Below are 12,175 nucleotides of genomic sequence, written 5' to 3' on the forward strand. Positions count from 1 at the left end.
GGCAAGTAGACTTAGTTAGCTTCTTCTGAAAGTCTCTCTCTGCTTAATCTTTTTAGCAATGAGACTTTCAGAATAACTTTTCTCAATGTTCTGTGGCAAAGATTTGGGGATTTCATCATCTACAGTAGATAAAAATGATTTATAAATAAAGAAAGATCATAGAAATTACAAGGGAGAAGGATGAAAAACAGTATTGACTGGCCGTGACCTTTTTGGTCCTCAGGCAGCAGTGGATCACAAAACCGATACGATTCTGTGATGGAAATCACAACCTGGGCTTTGAAACTCTGATAAAAATAAGTTTTCAGCGAACACAGTTCATAACTCTGTGTTAAAACTCTGCCATGCAAAGAACAACCACACCTAATCTAGAAACACTGCTGCCATGTCTGAGCCCAAGCTCATTAAAGAGGGATTGAACTGCAAAACCGTCCTCTGACCTGACGAATGAAGAATTTGAAATTCTTTTTGGATATCACAGATGCATCATCCTCCAGGCTAAAGAGTAGAGGAGCCATCCATCTTGTTAAAAAACAAGCTTGTAATATGGCATGGGAATAAATTAGAGCACAAGATTGGGTAACTTCTGCATCTGTGAAGGCATCATTAATGCTGAATGACAAATAGTTTCTGAGCAACAAAGGTTGCCATCAAGATAATTCTGTTTCTATGTATTCCCTGAATTTCTATAGTCTGGGTACATTTAACTCATTCAGTTTTATCTTTTTCTTTTTCACTGAAATAGTGTTTAAAATGTCACACGGAAAATCCATAAACAGTTAAACATCAAAGTAACATAAAGCGTGTAAATAAAACATGCATTTATAGTTGACAGTGAAAACGATACAAATGAAAGACCGTACAACAGCAGCAATGCAAATAAAAAGGAAGTGTGTGACAAGATCTGATGCCTTTGACCACAGCTATTTTAAGGACACACTAAACTGTGGTCTGGCTGTAGCTGTTCAAGGCAAAAGATAGTCTGGTTTTCATGTGAATTGTTTCTGCCTTCTGTAAACGTGTAGTCTCCTCCATTGAGACTGTTTATACTTGATGGTATGATGTTCATCATCATCATCATCATTTGTTTCTAGATGAAGGTGGGGTGGAATTAAATGTTTCTTTTGATTGTGATCTTTGGTTACATTTCTGAAAATTAAGGGGTGGTTTAAGACGGAAAAAACAAACCTTTGAACTGTGTCACAAGCTGTGCTTAATAGAGCAGATTGGAACTCTGACAGGCTGTACAAAAGAGAACAATAAACATTGAAAGGAAATCACGATTAATTTACGTGTATTTGGTTCACTTTTATGCCTCGCATATTGCTAATGAGACTGTGAGCATTTCGTCATTAATCACTGGCCACATCTGTTTAAGAAGTATAAATAAAACCTTCTTTGGAGTATTACGAATGTCTAATGAGCGCAGTAAATATTGGCATGGGTGCTTCGAATATGAAACTGAGAATCTCTCCGTTCAAATTTAGCACGTAAAGGCAACATTAAATTTCCAGTTTAAGTTTAACTTCCGGGTAACGCCGTCGGAAACGTTTCTGTTGTGCAGAAAGGCGGATCCCTCTTTGCCACTTTGTCTTTCAGAACTTCTGTTGAACCAATTTCTGCTTGTCACTCGTCGACGACCTACCAAAGCTAACAAAAACTGCTATCGTGTGTATTAAATCGGCTTTATATTCTGTCGAGTTCAACTAGCATATTCGCATTGACGAGAAGAAGAGTTTTCTCGTAACCCGAGCTAGCTAACTTTTAACGCACTAGCATTTAACTTGTCAACTGCCCTGTAGCACAACAGGGAAGGTGCAACACCAGACCAAACACGGGAAGATGGCAGATAAAGAACTGACGTGGGCATTGAAGACCGGGGACCTGGATGAGGTCAAAACCAAACTAGTAACGGTAAGACGACTCAGACTTAAATTCCTGTTCATTGAGTTGTGCGCAGGAATATTCTGACAGGTGGCAGCTTAGCTAAGGTAACGAACCCTTGTTATTAGACCTGCTAACTAGCTAACCGTTGAAGGAGTTGAGTAAGATATTAGGTAATCCAGAATTGGGAAACTATTTGGGGCTTTCAAGATTAACCGTAAATGATTGTTCTTTGGTTGAATTTGAATTGTATTTGAACATTTTTAACCCAACTGTTCAGATTAGACTCAGAGAGTCACAGAAGCCTAAGTTAGCATAGTTAGCGACGTGCTGTGCTCCGCTGACATGGTGCATGGGCAGTGAGCTATTGTTTTACATGCTATCTCGATCACGAGTGATCAATTATAATTATTTGATTCTAAAAGAAGTAATTTAAGCTTTGAGTATGTTTATGTTAAATTCGTTTGGCATGCTCGACCAATACCCACTTAGGTTTAAACCAACCTGTTGGTAAGATTAATAACAATAGCACTGACGGATAATACCCGTGTTTACGGTCCTCAACCATGACAGACTTATTTGCATACAATAAGTTGGGTTGTTGGAGAATTCCTTTAATAGTCGATAGAGTGCCTGTTACTGTGCGGTTTGTTATTTTTAGCTAACAGCTAGTGAGCTAATGAATCAGACTGGGCCGCGTTACCGAGCAGTGTTGAGCTAGCCTACGTTGGTGGGCGGGGGTCTCGTCTCGGATGTCGCCATGGAGATGAAGGGCTCGCCTACTGTAAAACCCAGGGGTATCATCGACGATAATCAGTCATTTTTGTTGGCGAAAGTCTTAGCCTCTATACGTAGTCGGCGTTCTCCTGCTTTTCCCAGCAGGAAATGTGCTTTATTCCCAGTTGAAGGACAATAAACATTTCTTGAGTAACTGAGACTGCATGTGTACTTTATGAAATAACCCAAATCCAACTGTATTTGCCTTTGCCTGTGAAGTACACCTTCCAGTTAAGGTTTAAAAAATAAATGAGGACTCTATGCAAAAAAACGCCTGCAATTTACAGTAAAAAAAATGTAATAGCTCATCTCCGTCAGTATGTCAGCCTTTAGGCCTTGTGTATGTAATTTGTAAAGCTGTTTTCACACACAGACTGTGGAAAATATTCCTATGTAAGCGTAAGTGCTCTGAAAGTAGTTTTCACTGTATTTAAACTGTTTAACTATAGTGAAATGTATAGAATCGGTTCTGAATGGAGTTGAGAGACATGTTCTTTACAATAAAGTTGCCTGAAAGACATTTGTAGTACTGCAATTACTCCAGAGTGTTTATGCACATACTAAATAGTATTATGTATTTAATACAAGTATACGCTGGAGGCAGGACATGATCCAGAAAGTAAGCTGCTGATCAGCTCGACTCGATCAATATGTCTGACTTCTCCATCTGTAAGAAGTGTTTCAGGGTGTCTATTTTTATTAACCAAAGTCAGTGATGGTAACATTTAAAGACCATTAGAAGAGGTTGAAGTTTGATATCCATCACCGCTAATGGAATGGAATAGGAGTAGGTTTAAAGAATAAAAAAAAAAAAAAGGAAAGAAATTGTGTTCATTATGTCGAACTTGACCTTCAGTGAAGTTAATGATAAAGATGAACAGTGGTGCACCGTGGATTGTGATGCGGTTTAGAATTAGAATGTGGCACAAAAGGCTTTCCGAGGAATAGGTTATCACGTTTGTTTAAGTCCAGGGATGGGAATGAATATTGTTTTTGTACAAACTGTTTTTCCATTTCTTTTTGGTTAAGATTAGAAATCTTGTTATATTTGGATAACCCAGCATAGAAGCTGACTCAATTTCTGCATCCATTGCCACTGAATGTGAGCCAGAGTCAACATCCACAATATCAAGGCCAAAGAACTCACATTGGCTTGATTAATGGCGTAAAGTATGTTGTTTCTCCTGTCCTCTACAGTTAAATTGTCTCTGAAAAAGTCACTAGGAAGGAATTCAGTTTTCATTTAACTTTGACACAGAAGGTAAAGTTCAGACGTTTTATTAAGACCAGGAATGGAGACAAAATTGTGATTATTTTCATGACATTTCCAGGGCGTGTGTAATCTATCAGTGTTATTCTAACAGTACATTGCGTTTCTCACTGCTATTACAGTCTCATTCTCTCCTTTATATTGGAATCTCACCATCATTATGTTTGCTCTTAGCTGCCCTGGAGAACAAGATAGCAAAGCTAGTTCTGTCATCTCCAGCTCGGGCGTTTTAATATGAACTTAACCCCATTTACCTTTATCTTAATGTAGACAACAAATGAATCATGCAGTTTGGGAAAGAAGCATAACTGACAGGCACAGCTGTGATTGATTTGGCTTTCATCAGATCCTGTCACAGGAGGGCCACCTGGTACTCTGCTGTGTGGCAAGGGAACGGTGTACAGTGGTGAGCGTGTGTGTTAGTTGATGCACGGTTGACAAGCCGGAGTAAAGCAACACCACAGCAAGAAAATGAAGGAGAGGAACTGTGTGTGCATGCGTCTTAATTACATTGTGAGCTTGTGTCGACTGAGTTTCCATGTCAGCGTATTGGGCCATCACACTTAAACCTCTGTTAGCCTGTGAGGATTCAAAGTTTTCATATATTTTAACCTGTCTACGTGTGCTTTTTTTTTTTTCCTTTTCTTTTCCAGGCTGAAGATGTAAATCGGACCCTGGATGGTGGGAGAAAGCCTCTTCATTATGCTGCAGACTTTGGTCAAACAGATGTGGTAGAGTTCCTTATTTCGAAGGGCGCAGATGTCAATGTAAGAGACAGTACTGCATTAATTTGCCTCCTGCCTAAGATTGCTATGACCACAAAACTAACAGTCTTTTTTCCAGCTTCCCTTTCTAGTTAGGCTCACGGTGGAACCCTTTGATTTTACGGCTTACGTGACATTAGATTGTTGAAACAAAAGCAGCCTAACTGTCAAAGCTGATTTATGCAATACTATTTCAGGCAGTATCATTCGCTCATTCAGGAATTCTTTAAATTGGCCAGACTTCACATTTAGCCTGAGCCTCAGTAGTTTCTTCTGTATTGAGGTTGCATACCAATCCATGTTAATAACTTATTTGCCAGCTCAGACACTTCCAGGTTCATGGTTGCAAAATGGGATGGAACTGCAGGAAGCATTGGAATACATGTGCAGTAAATTTATATGCAAGTCGGTTGTGTTTCATGGATTGTTTCTTGGGTGCTGGCTGCTACTCGGAGCAGCCTTGTCAGCCTAAGATTGGATTCCACAAATCCCCATCATAGCATCTACCAGACCTGTTTCCATAGTCATAACTTCAAGTTGTTCAGTCTTTTTTTGGCTCCCTAAACCCCCAAAATGTTTGCAATTCAGTCTATTCCCAATAACTGACTCCAACTACTAAAACATGGGAGACGAATATAGAGTGGGAGAGCACTGCATGATGGGGATTTTTCTTTTAAGTCATTTTATTATTTTACAGTGAGATGTGCCCTTGTAATGTATTTGCAAGTAAGTTTTCTCACGCCATCTCTGCAGGTCCCAGACAAACACGGACTAACTCCACTGATCTCTGCCTGTTTTGAGGGCCATCTCTCATGTGTCAAGATCCTGCTAGAAAAGGTTAGTACCAGAATGTGCACACAGATGGTCCCTGGTGTGTGTGTGATGTCGGTGTGTCCAATTCTCCGTGAGTGCTGATGAGGTAACTCAACGGACAAAAGGCCCTCTAACGCAGTCCTGCGGAGGCTGTGCTGGAATTTTCATAGGGCGTGACATAGAGTTGCTGCCGTTCACTTCTTTTTGTCTCACTGCATCATTCATATGTGCACAGACCATCTAAATTCCTGCTCCATCTTTCCAGCACAGCTTTCCTCAGGTGTTCGGTTCCAGAACCACCTTAAATTCTGACGCATTCAGAGAGATGCCGTCATGTGCGCGTTGAAGTTATAGCCGCGAGGGGAGAGTTGGGGCGCAGCTGGCTTTGGATGTTGACAACAACTGAATAACAAGTGTAATAAATTTCCAGTCCATCCAGCGTTATCCAGCCATGGAAAACAGATTTATGCAGTTCTGCCACTCTCAAATCGAAAGCCTCAGCTTGTCAGTGCTGGAGGTTCCTTTTAGAAAGCAAGTGCCTTCTTCTAAGTCTTACCTGAATGTCGTGACTCAAACTGTGCAAGACTTATGGTGTGTATTGTAGCTTGTGACATGTTATCAATAACAATTCAATAAAAGATTGGCTGGTTTTAACTCTCATGTAGTAGATCCAAACTTGGCAATGGGCAGCGATGTCAATACAAGTTTACTCTTGAGCTTAAGGGTCAGTTAATGGCACAAACTTAGCTCCATTGTGTGAGTGGAGCTGACGTCGTGGAAGTCTGAGTGATGTCATCTCGAGGGTTTTCAGCCAAAAGCTGCTCTGATATGTGTATATGAATAGGAGAGAGAGCGATGTGGACACTCTGGGGTTATGGGTCAGTGAGCAGCTCTTTGTTCCCAGTTCGGGTCAGTGACGGCTCCTATAAACAGTTGTTTCAGTCGAGCTTTATTTTAGCTCAACGAAGGAAACCAAAGAAGCGGGGAGGGGGATTTTTCACAAGTTGAGCCGCGCTTCATATTGGGAAGGTGGCGCTTTGCACTCAGACGTCACTCGTCAGTAACTTGTGTCTCAGCTGCACCGCGAAGCAGGCGTTTGAAGAGAGGAGCCCGTTATCTGTGTGTATGGGCAGAAAAGGCGTTAAGATAAACGGCTTCTCGGTGCAATTTACTGGTACATTTCCGTGTGAATGTCTACCACATAAATGCTCATTGTGACGTTTCCACTTCTGCTTTCTAAAAGAAGCCAATGGGCAGCATTAGAGATGAGACGAGCACCTATTGCTCATCTGAACTAGGATTATATTGGGGAAGAGGACTTTAAGCCAACCCATTGGTTTGCTTCGGTGCCTTTCTCCCAAGCACCAACGAGGATTAACTCCCAGATGAAGCTGAAAGGTCAGTAGTAGCCACGGGGACCAGTATTCCATGTTGGCTCTGAAAACTTTCCCTGTGTCTCAACATGAGATGAATAGATTGTCCCAGGGTCACGCCATTCATGGTGCTGCCTTTATAGTTTCCTGGATGTTTAGTCATTGAAAACCTATAAACACCATTCTCTCAATGAGGTAACCAGATAAAGAAGGGTGTTGGTCCTGCAGAACTCTAATCGGTGTGATATGGTTCTCAATCACTGACCGAGCACGTGTTTGCACGTTGTTCTTCTTTTCTAATTTAGTTATTTATTGATTTCTTCACTGGGTGTGGGGCTTGGTGCAAGTTCGAAACTCGTACCAAAGATGCGTATCACCCAGAGCCCGGCATTCCTCCACAGATATCCATCTTCTCCGTAGTTGTAAAAGGTCAATAATCCGCGCGGCTGAAACTCTCGGTCAACATTTGAAGGTACGCTTGAGGCCTTTGAGTTCCACTCACCATAATGGCGTAATGAAAACTTAATGGACGCTGGCAGGTCAGTGGCATGATGAGCCTGACCCTGAGGACGCAGGCACCCTGGAAGTCTATTCTTATTCATTAGGCTGTGGCTCACTTGGCCACCAGCTTCTCTTTGACTCGATAATGTTTGGACAGTGAGGTGACCATGAGGGGTCATTATTCAACTTGAGGAAAGCTCGTTATGGTAAGTGGTGTCAGGAGTGTGTGACGCGCGTGGTTCAGTTACAGTTAGAGGAGTATGAGTTATTATTTAAACTCCAGCGTAGATGTCCACATGGTGTTTAGTTATAAAATACGAGAATGCTACTTTTGAGAGATATATGAGGTGAATAGAAGGGGAATTATTACATTGTTTTGGTTAAAATATTGTAGTCTATAATTTTATGTATTAGACAGACCTCTTGCCTGATCCCCAGCAAGTAGAGTATTGATGGTGAGGTGGCTGACTGAGTCGGTTACTAGGTATCATTTCAAACCGGCTACTAATGACTTCCCCAGAGCTGAAGGAAAAAAAAGAAGTGGGGAAATGGAGCTTTCTGTCCTCTGCCTGTCTCACAGGAGAAGAGTACAGAGATTAGTTTCCACGCACCTGATATGTAGCAGCTATTGGAAAGGTTTACTGACACGGTAAACACCTTATCACAGTATTTACAGTGCTTTGGCAGTGTTTTTGAGAAGCTGGATGAAGCGACATCATCCGAGGAAAATGTATTCTTCCTGACGAGATAAAAGCTTGTGAATTTGCAGGTACAGTAAGGGAGAAATGATTGTTTCCATGTTGAAGAGTTAAGACATTGACACTAAAGCATCCGTATCAGAATATTAGAGCTCACATTTGGCTCGTTTTTTTTTTTGTTTTGTTTTTTTTTTAATAGTTGAATCTATGCTGCGCTGCACACTGAGTTTTTATGAACGGTCATGGGAGAAAACCTACTTCAGCTCCTTGAAAAGTTTTAGTTTTTCCCTTTTTTTTTCTCCACACAGAATTTACAGATCCAGCTTGTATCCCTTTGGCTCCATGTAGACATTCATCTGAATTATGTTTTAAGCTCCTACTGGTGCAGTACCTGGAGAAAAATGTTGTGAATAAGCTCATTCCGTTAGGATATAGTGTAGACTAGGGCAAGATTTCTTAAGTTTTCTTAGTAAGAACTGCTTAAAATGTCAACAGACCGATATGTGAATCATTACCTTTCTCATATGTAGGGAACGGCACCAATATTCACTTTATGAAGTGTTATTATTGCTCTTCTGGGGGTTTTGTAAGAGCAGTATGGGGAGAGTGCGGCAAAGTAGCCGGTTCACAGTACGGTGACATTACCGGAGTGTTGATGGATGCACACTTTGAAGACATAAGAGGCATGTCATCAACTGACAAAAGTCTCCCCTGCTTAGCCTTTCATCTCCTCAGCAATTAGAGGTGCAGGTCTGACGGGTTATTCAGACTCGGTGAAGCTCCCCCACTCCAGACTCGCTCTGTTGCTCCTGTAGCACGGTATTTGCAGCAGTGAAACCTGGCTGAACCACACGTCATCACACCTTCGGGTACTTGAACTGGGTCACATTGCTGCGATACATCCTCTCTGCCTTGGTTCTGAAAGCCTTGCGCTGAGAGGCTGACGTTGGCAGCTCAAACAAAAGGATGTCTCTCCTCTGCGTGTCCTTTCACTCCTCGGCTGCCCATTAAATCTGTTGTCACTACAAGTGCATTCAGCATGTTGGCTTTCATTGCCCGGTTTTACTTTTCTTTTTCTAGGGAACTTTTATGTCCTCAATAACCCAAATGATCGTCTGCTCTCAATTCTTTCACATTGATTCTGTTGACCCAACAGTTAATAGGCATCGGACTTAAATAATTGGCGTTACCAAGCAGTATTTCCATTGCCAAGTAGCAACTTTAATCATTTGGTTTAGGACCCACACTCATCCATACTCCTGGTTCAGAAGCTGAGGAATAAAGATGAGCGTTGGGTCACTTTTACACATTAATTCTACACACAAGTCGCACAACCCGTGAGATTCATGTTGGAAAACTATTCTCTTTGGGTTTTCAATCCATTTTCACATTATTTTACCTCTGATTGGTTCTGGGGCTTTTTTAGTATTTGGCAATGCTTGGGCTCAAAGGGGCGTGGATGCTTTATTCGATGGAGGCGTCCCGCTCCTCAGTGTAACCCCTGAACAGATGTGAGTAGGAGTCGACGCACCTATTAAGCGTCTTTAATATTCATGGCCTTTCTCCTCCACAGGGAGCTGACAAAGACCGGAAAGGACCGGACGGCATCAGTGCCTTTGAAGCTGCCGAGAGTGATGCCATAAAGGCTCTGCTCAAGTGAGACAAAACGGTGTGGAAGGTGGCTGGACAGGTGGGTGAACCGGCATACAGATGGATGCAGTGGTCCCCTGACAGAAGATGGACCCTTTTACCCTCATCAACCTCTGTCTTAACACTGCTTTTGTCTGTTGGCAGTTCATTTTGTCCGTCTGGTGATTTTTCCTTTAAAAAAATTTTGTTTTTTTGTTCTGTCACTCTCTCCCCCCCCCCCAAAGTTGTTGGGATAGGATTCTCTCTTATTTTGGCCTCTGTCTGTAACCATTTAACAAAAGGACTTGTTATGTCTCCCTTAGGGACCATATCCTGGGGGAGTGCTGTTGAACCAGGATCCTAAAACACTGTTCAGACTAGAAATCAGACTCTATAACCGAAATGCAAGTTTAGCACTTAAATACACATCTTTTCCGTTGTCTCTTTTAAATTGTAAAGAAATCAAATGGTAATAGATCAATGCTGTGTTAATATTTTTTACAACTGCAGTACAAGTATTGTATGACCAGGGCTTAATCTCATGAACAGTAATTGCACTGTGCTACACTAGCTAGAATGAAAAGAAATGTTGTAGCTTTCTCATATAAACCTTACATTCTGTGTGGCCTCTTCTTTGCTTTTTTCTTTCTTTTTCTTTTTTTGGTTTGATAAACCAAACTTCCTCAAAGCCCATCTTGAAACTTTGGGAACGTTGGGTTTGACAGATCAAGAGGTCAGCTTTTTTTCCTTTTCTACTTGGCCCTGCATCACTTGCATATCAAATGATGTTTGACAAATTTTTACATGATTAACGATTTCCGGTGTTGAGCGTTCTTTGACCAATCACCATGCTGGCAAACTAGAAAAGACTTGAATGTTGCAATTTTAAAATCTGCTTCCGAACCCCTTTTGGACGCGGCGCTAACGGCACATAATAGGATTAAAACTTTTAGAAATGAATTAATTTCGTCACCCGCTGCCCCGCAGTGAGTTTTCAGAGCAAAAACACTTCTTTTCTTTGCAGCTCCTTTCTGAAACGCTCGCTACTGCCGGGCTTGAGGAGTTTTGAATGGGTGAATGGGGGCTGGAGCTGAAACCTGATCATGCGGGCTGTTAGTATTCTCCCTGCCTTGGATTTGGTTGGACACCCTCCCTGTTTTGCTGCATGTCGAAACTGCCTCTGCTTTTATGCTATGAAATTGTTACTGTCCTCTCTTGGTTGCTTTCAATTACTACTATGTAATGGATTAAAAGATGCTCTCGCTGACTTTGTTGTGACAAAAGTCTGTAAAAAAAAAAAAACAGAAATAAAAATGTCTATAAAAGTGTTTTGTTTTTCTGTCATCTTTCTCCATTATCAAACAGTTAAGGGAACCAGAAGATTAGCCAGATTGCACGTACTTTTGCTGTAATTATATTGGGCTCGACGTTACTGGATTTATTTATTTGCTTAGTTTAATTGAATAGAGATTTTGTTTTGAGATGGGATTTGCTGCAAACATCGCTTGGCTGCTTGTACAAAATCTCAGAGGTTTTGACTTGAGCTGTTCCTCAGACTCTTGATGATGTTCTTATGACCAGATTAATGTCCAACATCTGACTACATGAGAAGTGACGGATAAATGTGTTCACTTCACTTCACTAATTCACTTAATTAGCTTAATCTTTCGAACATGACCCTGGAGGTGCTTTCTGTGACTGGCGTCTTTCTCCTGTTTTCTCAAGGTGAAATGCACGAGTTCAGGTGAGTGGAAGGATGATGTTGACGTTAACTCTGACCCCGACTTTGGGCCCATTTCCCAGAATTTGTAGTACAAAGCTGATCAGTCTGTCAAGACAGTCCATTTAGCTAAAATCGGCTTAGTGTTAAAGGTGGTTTTAGGAAACGGGACCCAAATGTAGAGACGGAGCTTGTAGCGGTGTTGGATGTAGATGTGAACTGTCACTTCTCTGTTTTCCAGTTCCACGGAATCTGACGAATAACAGGTGATTTATTTTCAGAACGAGGAGCATCGTGCTCTGACAGCTTCCATCTTTATTATTCCCATAGCCTTGGGCAAACTATTCAGTATTTGTGAACTTGAGCAAGTCTTTCCCAAGTGTGAAAAAAACCCCAAAATGCCAATCTACTGCCTCCAGCCCTTCCATCATGAATCGTGAAGTGACTTTGGCTCTGAAAAGATTTGTCTGGATTACATTAAGCCCTATACCATAATAGGAACACAGCAGCATCCCCTGGAAATGATAGCAATCATACCAAGGTTGCTGTGGGCCGTTGAATCATTTTGTGTGAGCGCTTCATCGCAAATCCAACTCATCTTTCATCAATACAGAGGTGTAACCACCCTGAACACTTGGACTGTCAAAACTGTTCGTCCATAAGAGAATGCAAGTGAAATTAGGGAATATTATCAGCTACAGGCAGGATTTGTCTTATTGAAAAGACCTTTGAATGAGTCAGCCTTC

General features: G+C 41.5%; 1 protein-coding gene across 1 annotated transcript; it reads left to right on the forward strand.

Moving 5' to 3' along the window:
• Positions 1 to 1,536: 1,536 nt before the first annotated feature.
• mtpn (myotrophin) lies at positions 1,537 to 11,037 on the forward strand. Its single transcript, XM_072377230.1, has 4 exons — positions 1,537 to 1,914; positions 4,585 to 4,698; positions 5,449 to 5,532; positions 9,654 to 11,037. The coding sequence occupies exons 1-4, from the start codon at positions 1,843 to 1,845 to the stop codon at positions 9,738 to 9,740; spliced, it is 357 nt and encodes a 118-aa protein (XP_072233331.1). The 5' UTR covers positions 1,537 to 1,842; the 3' UTR covers positions 9,741 to 11,037.
• The last annotated feature ends 1,138 nt before the right edge of the window (positions 11,038 to 12,175 follow it).

Source organism: Leuresthes tenuis, unplaced genomic scaffold (genome assembly GCF_036924035.1).
Source record: "Leuresthes tenuis unplaced genomic scaffold, fLeuTen1.0.hap1 SCAF_23, whole genome shotgun sequence".
Classification (NCBI taxonomy): domain Eukaryota; kingdom Metazoa; phylum Chordata; class Actinopteri; order Atheriniformes; family Atherinopsidae; genus Leuresthes; species Leuresthes tenuis.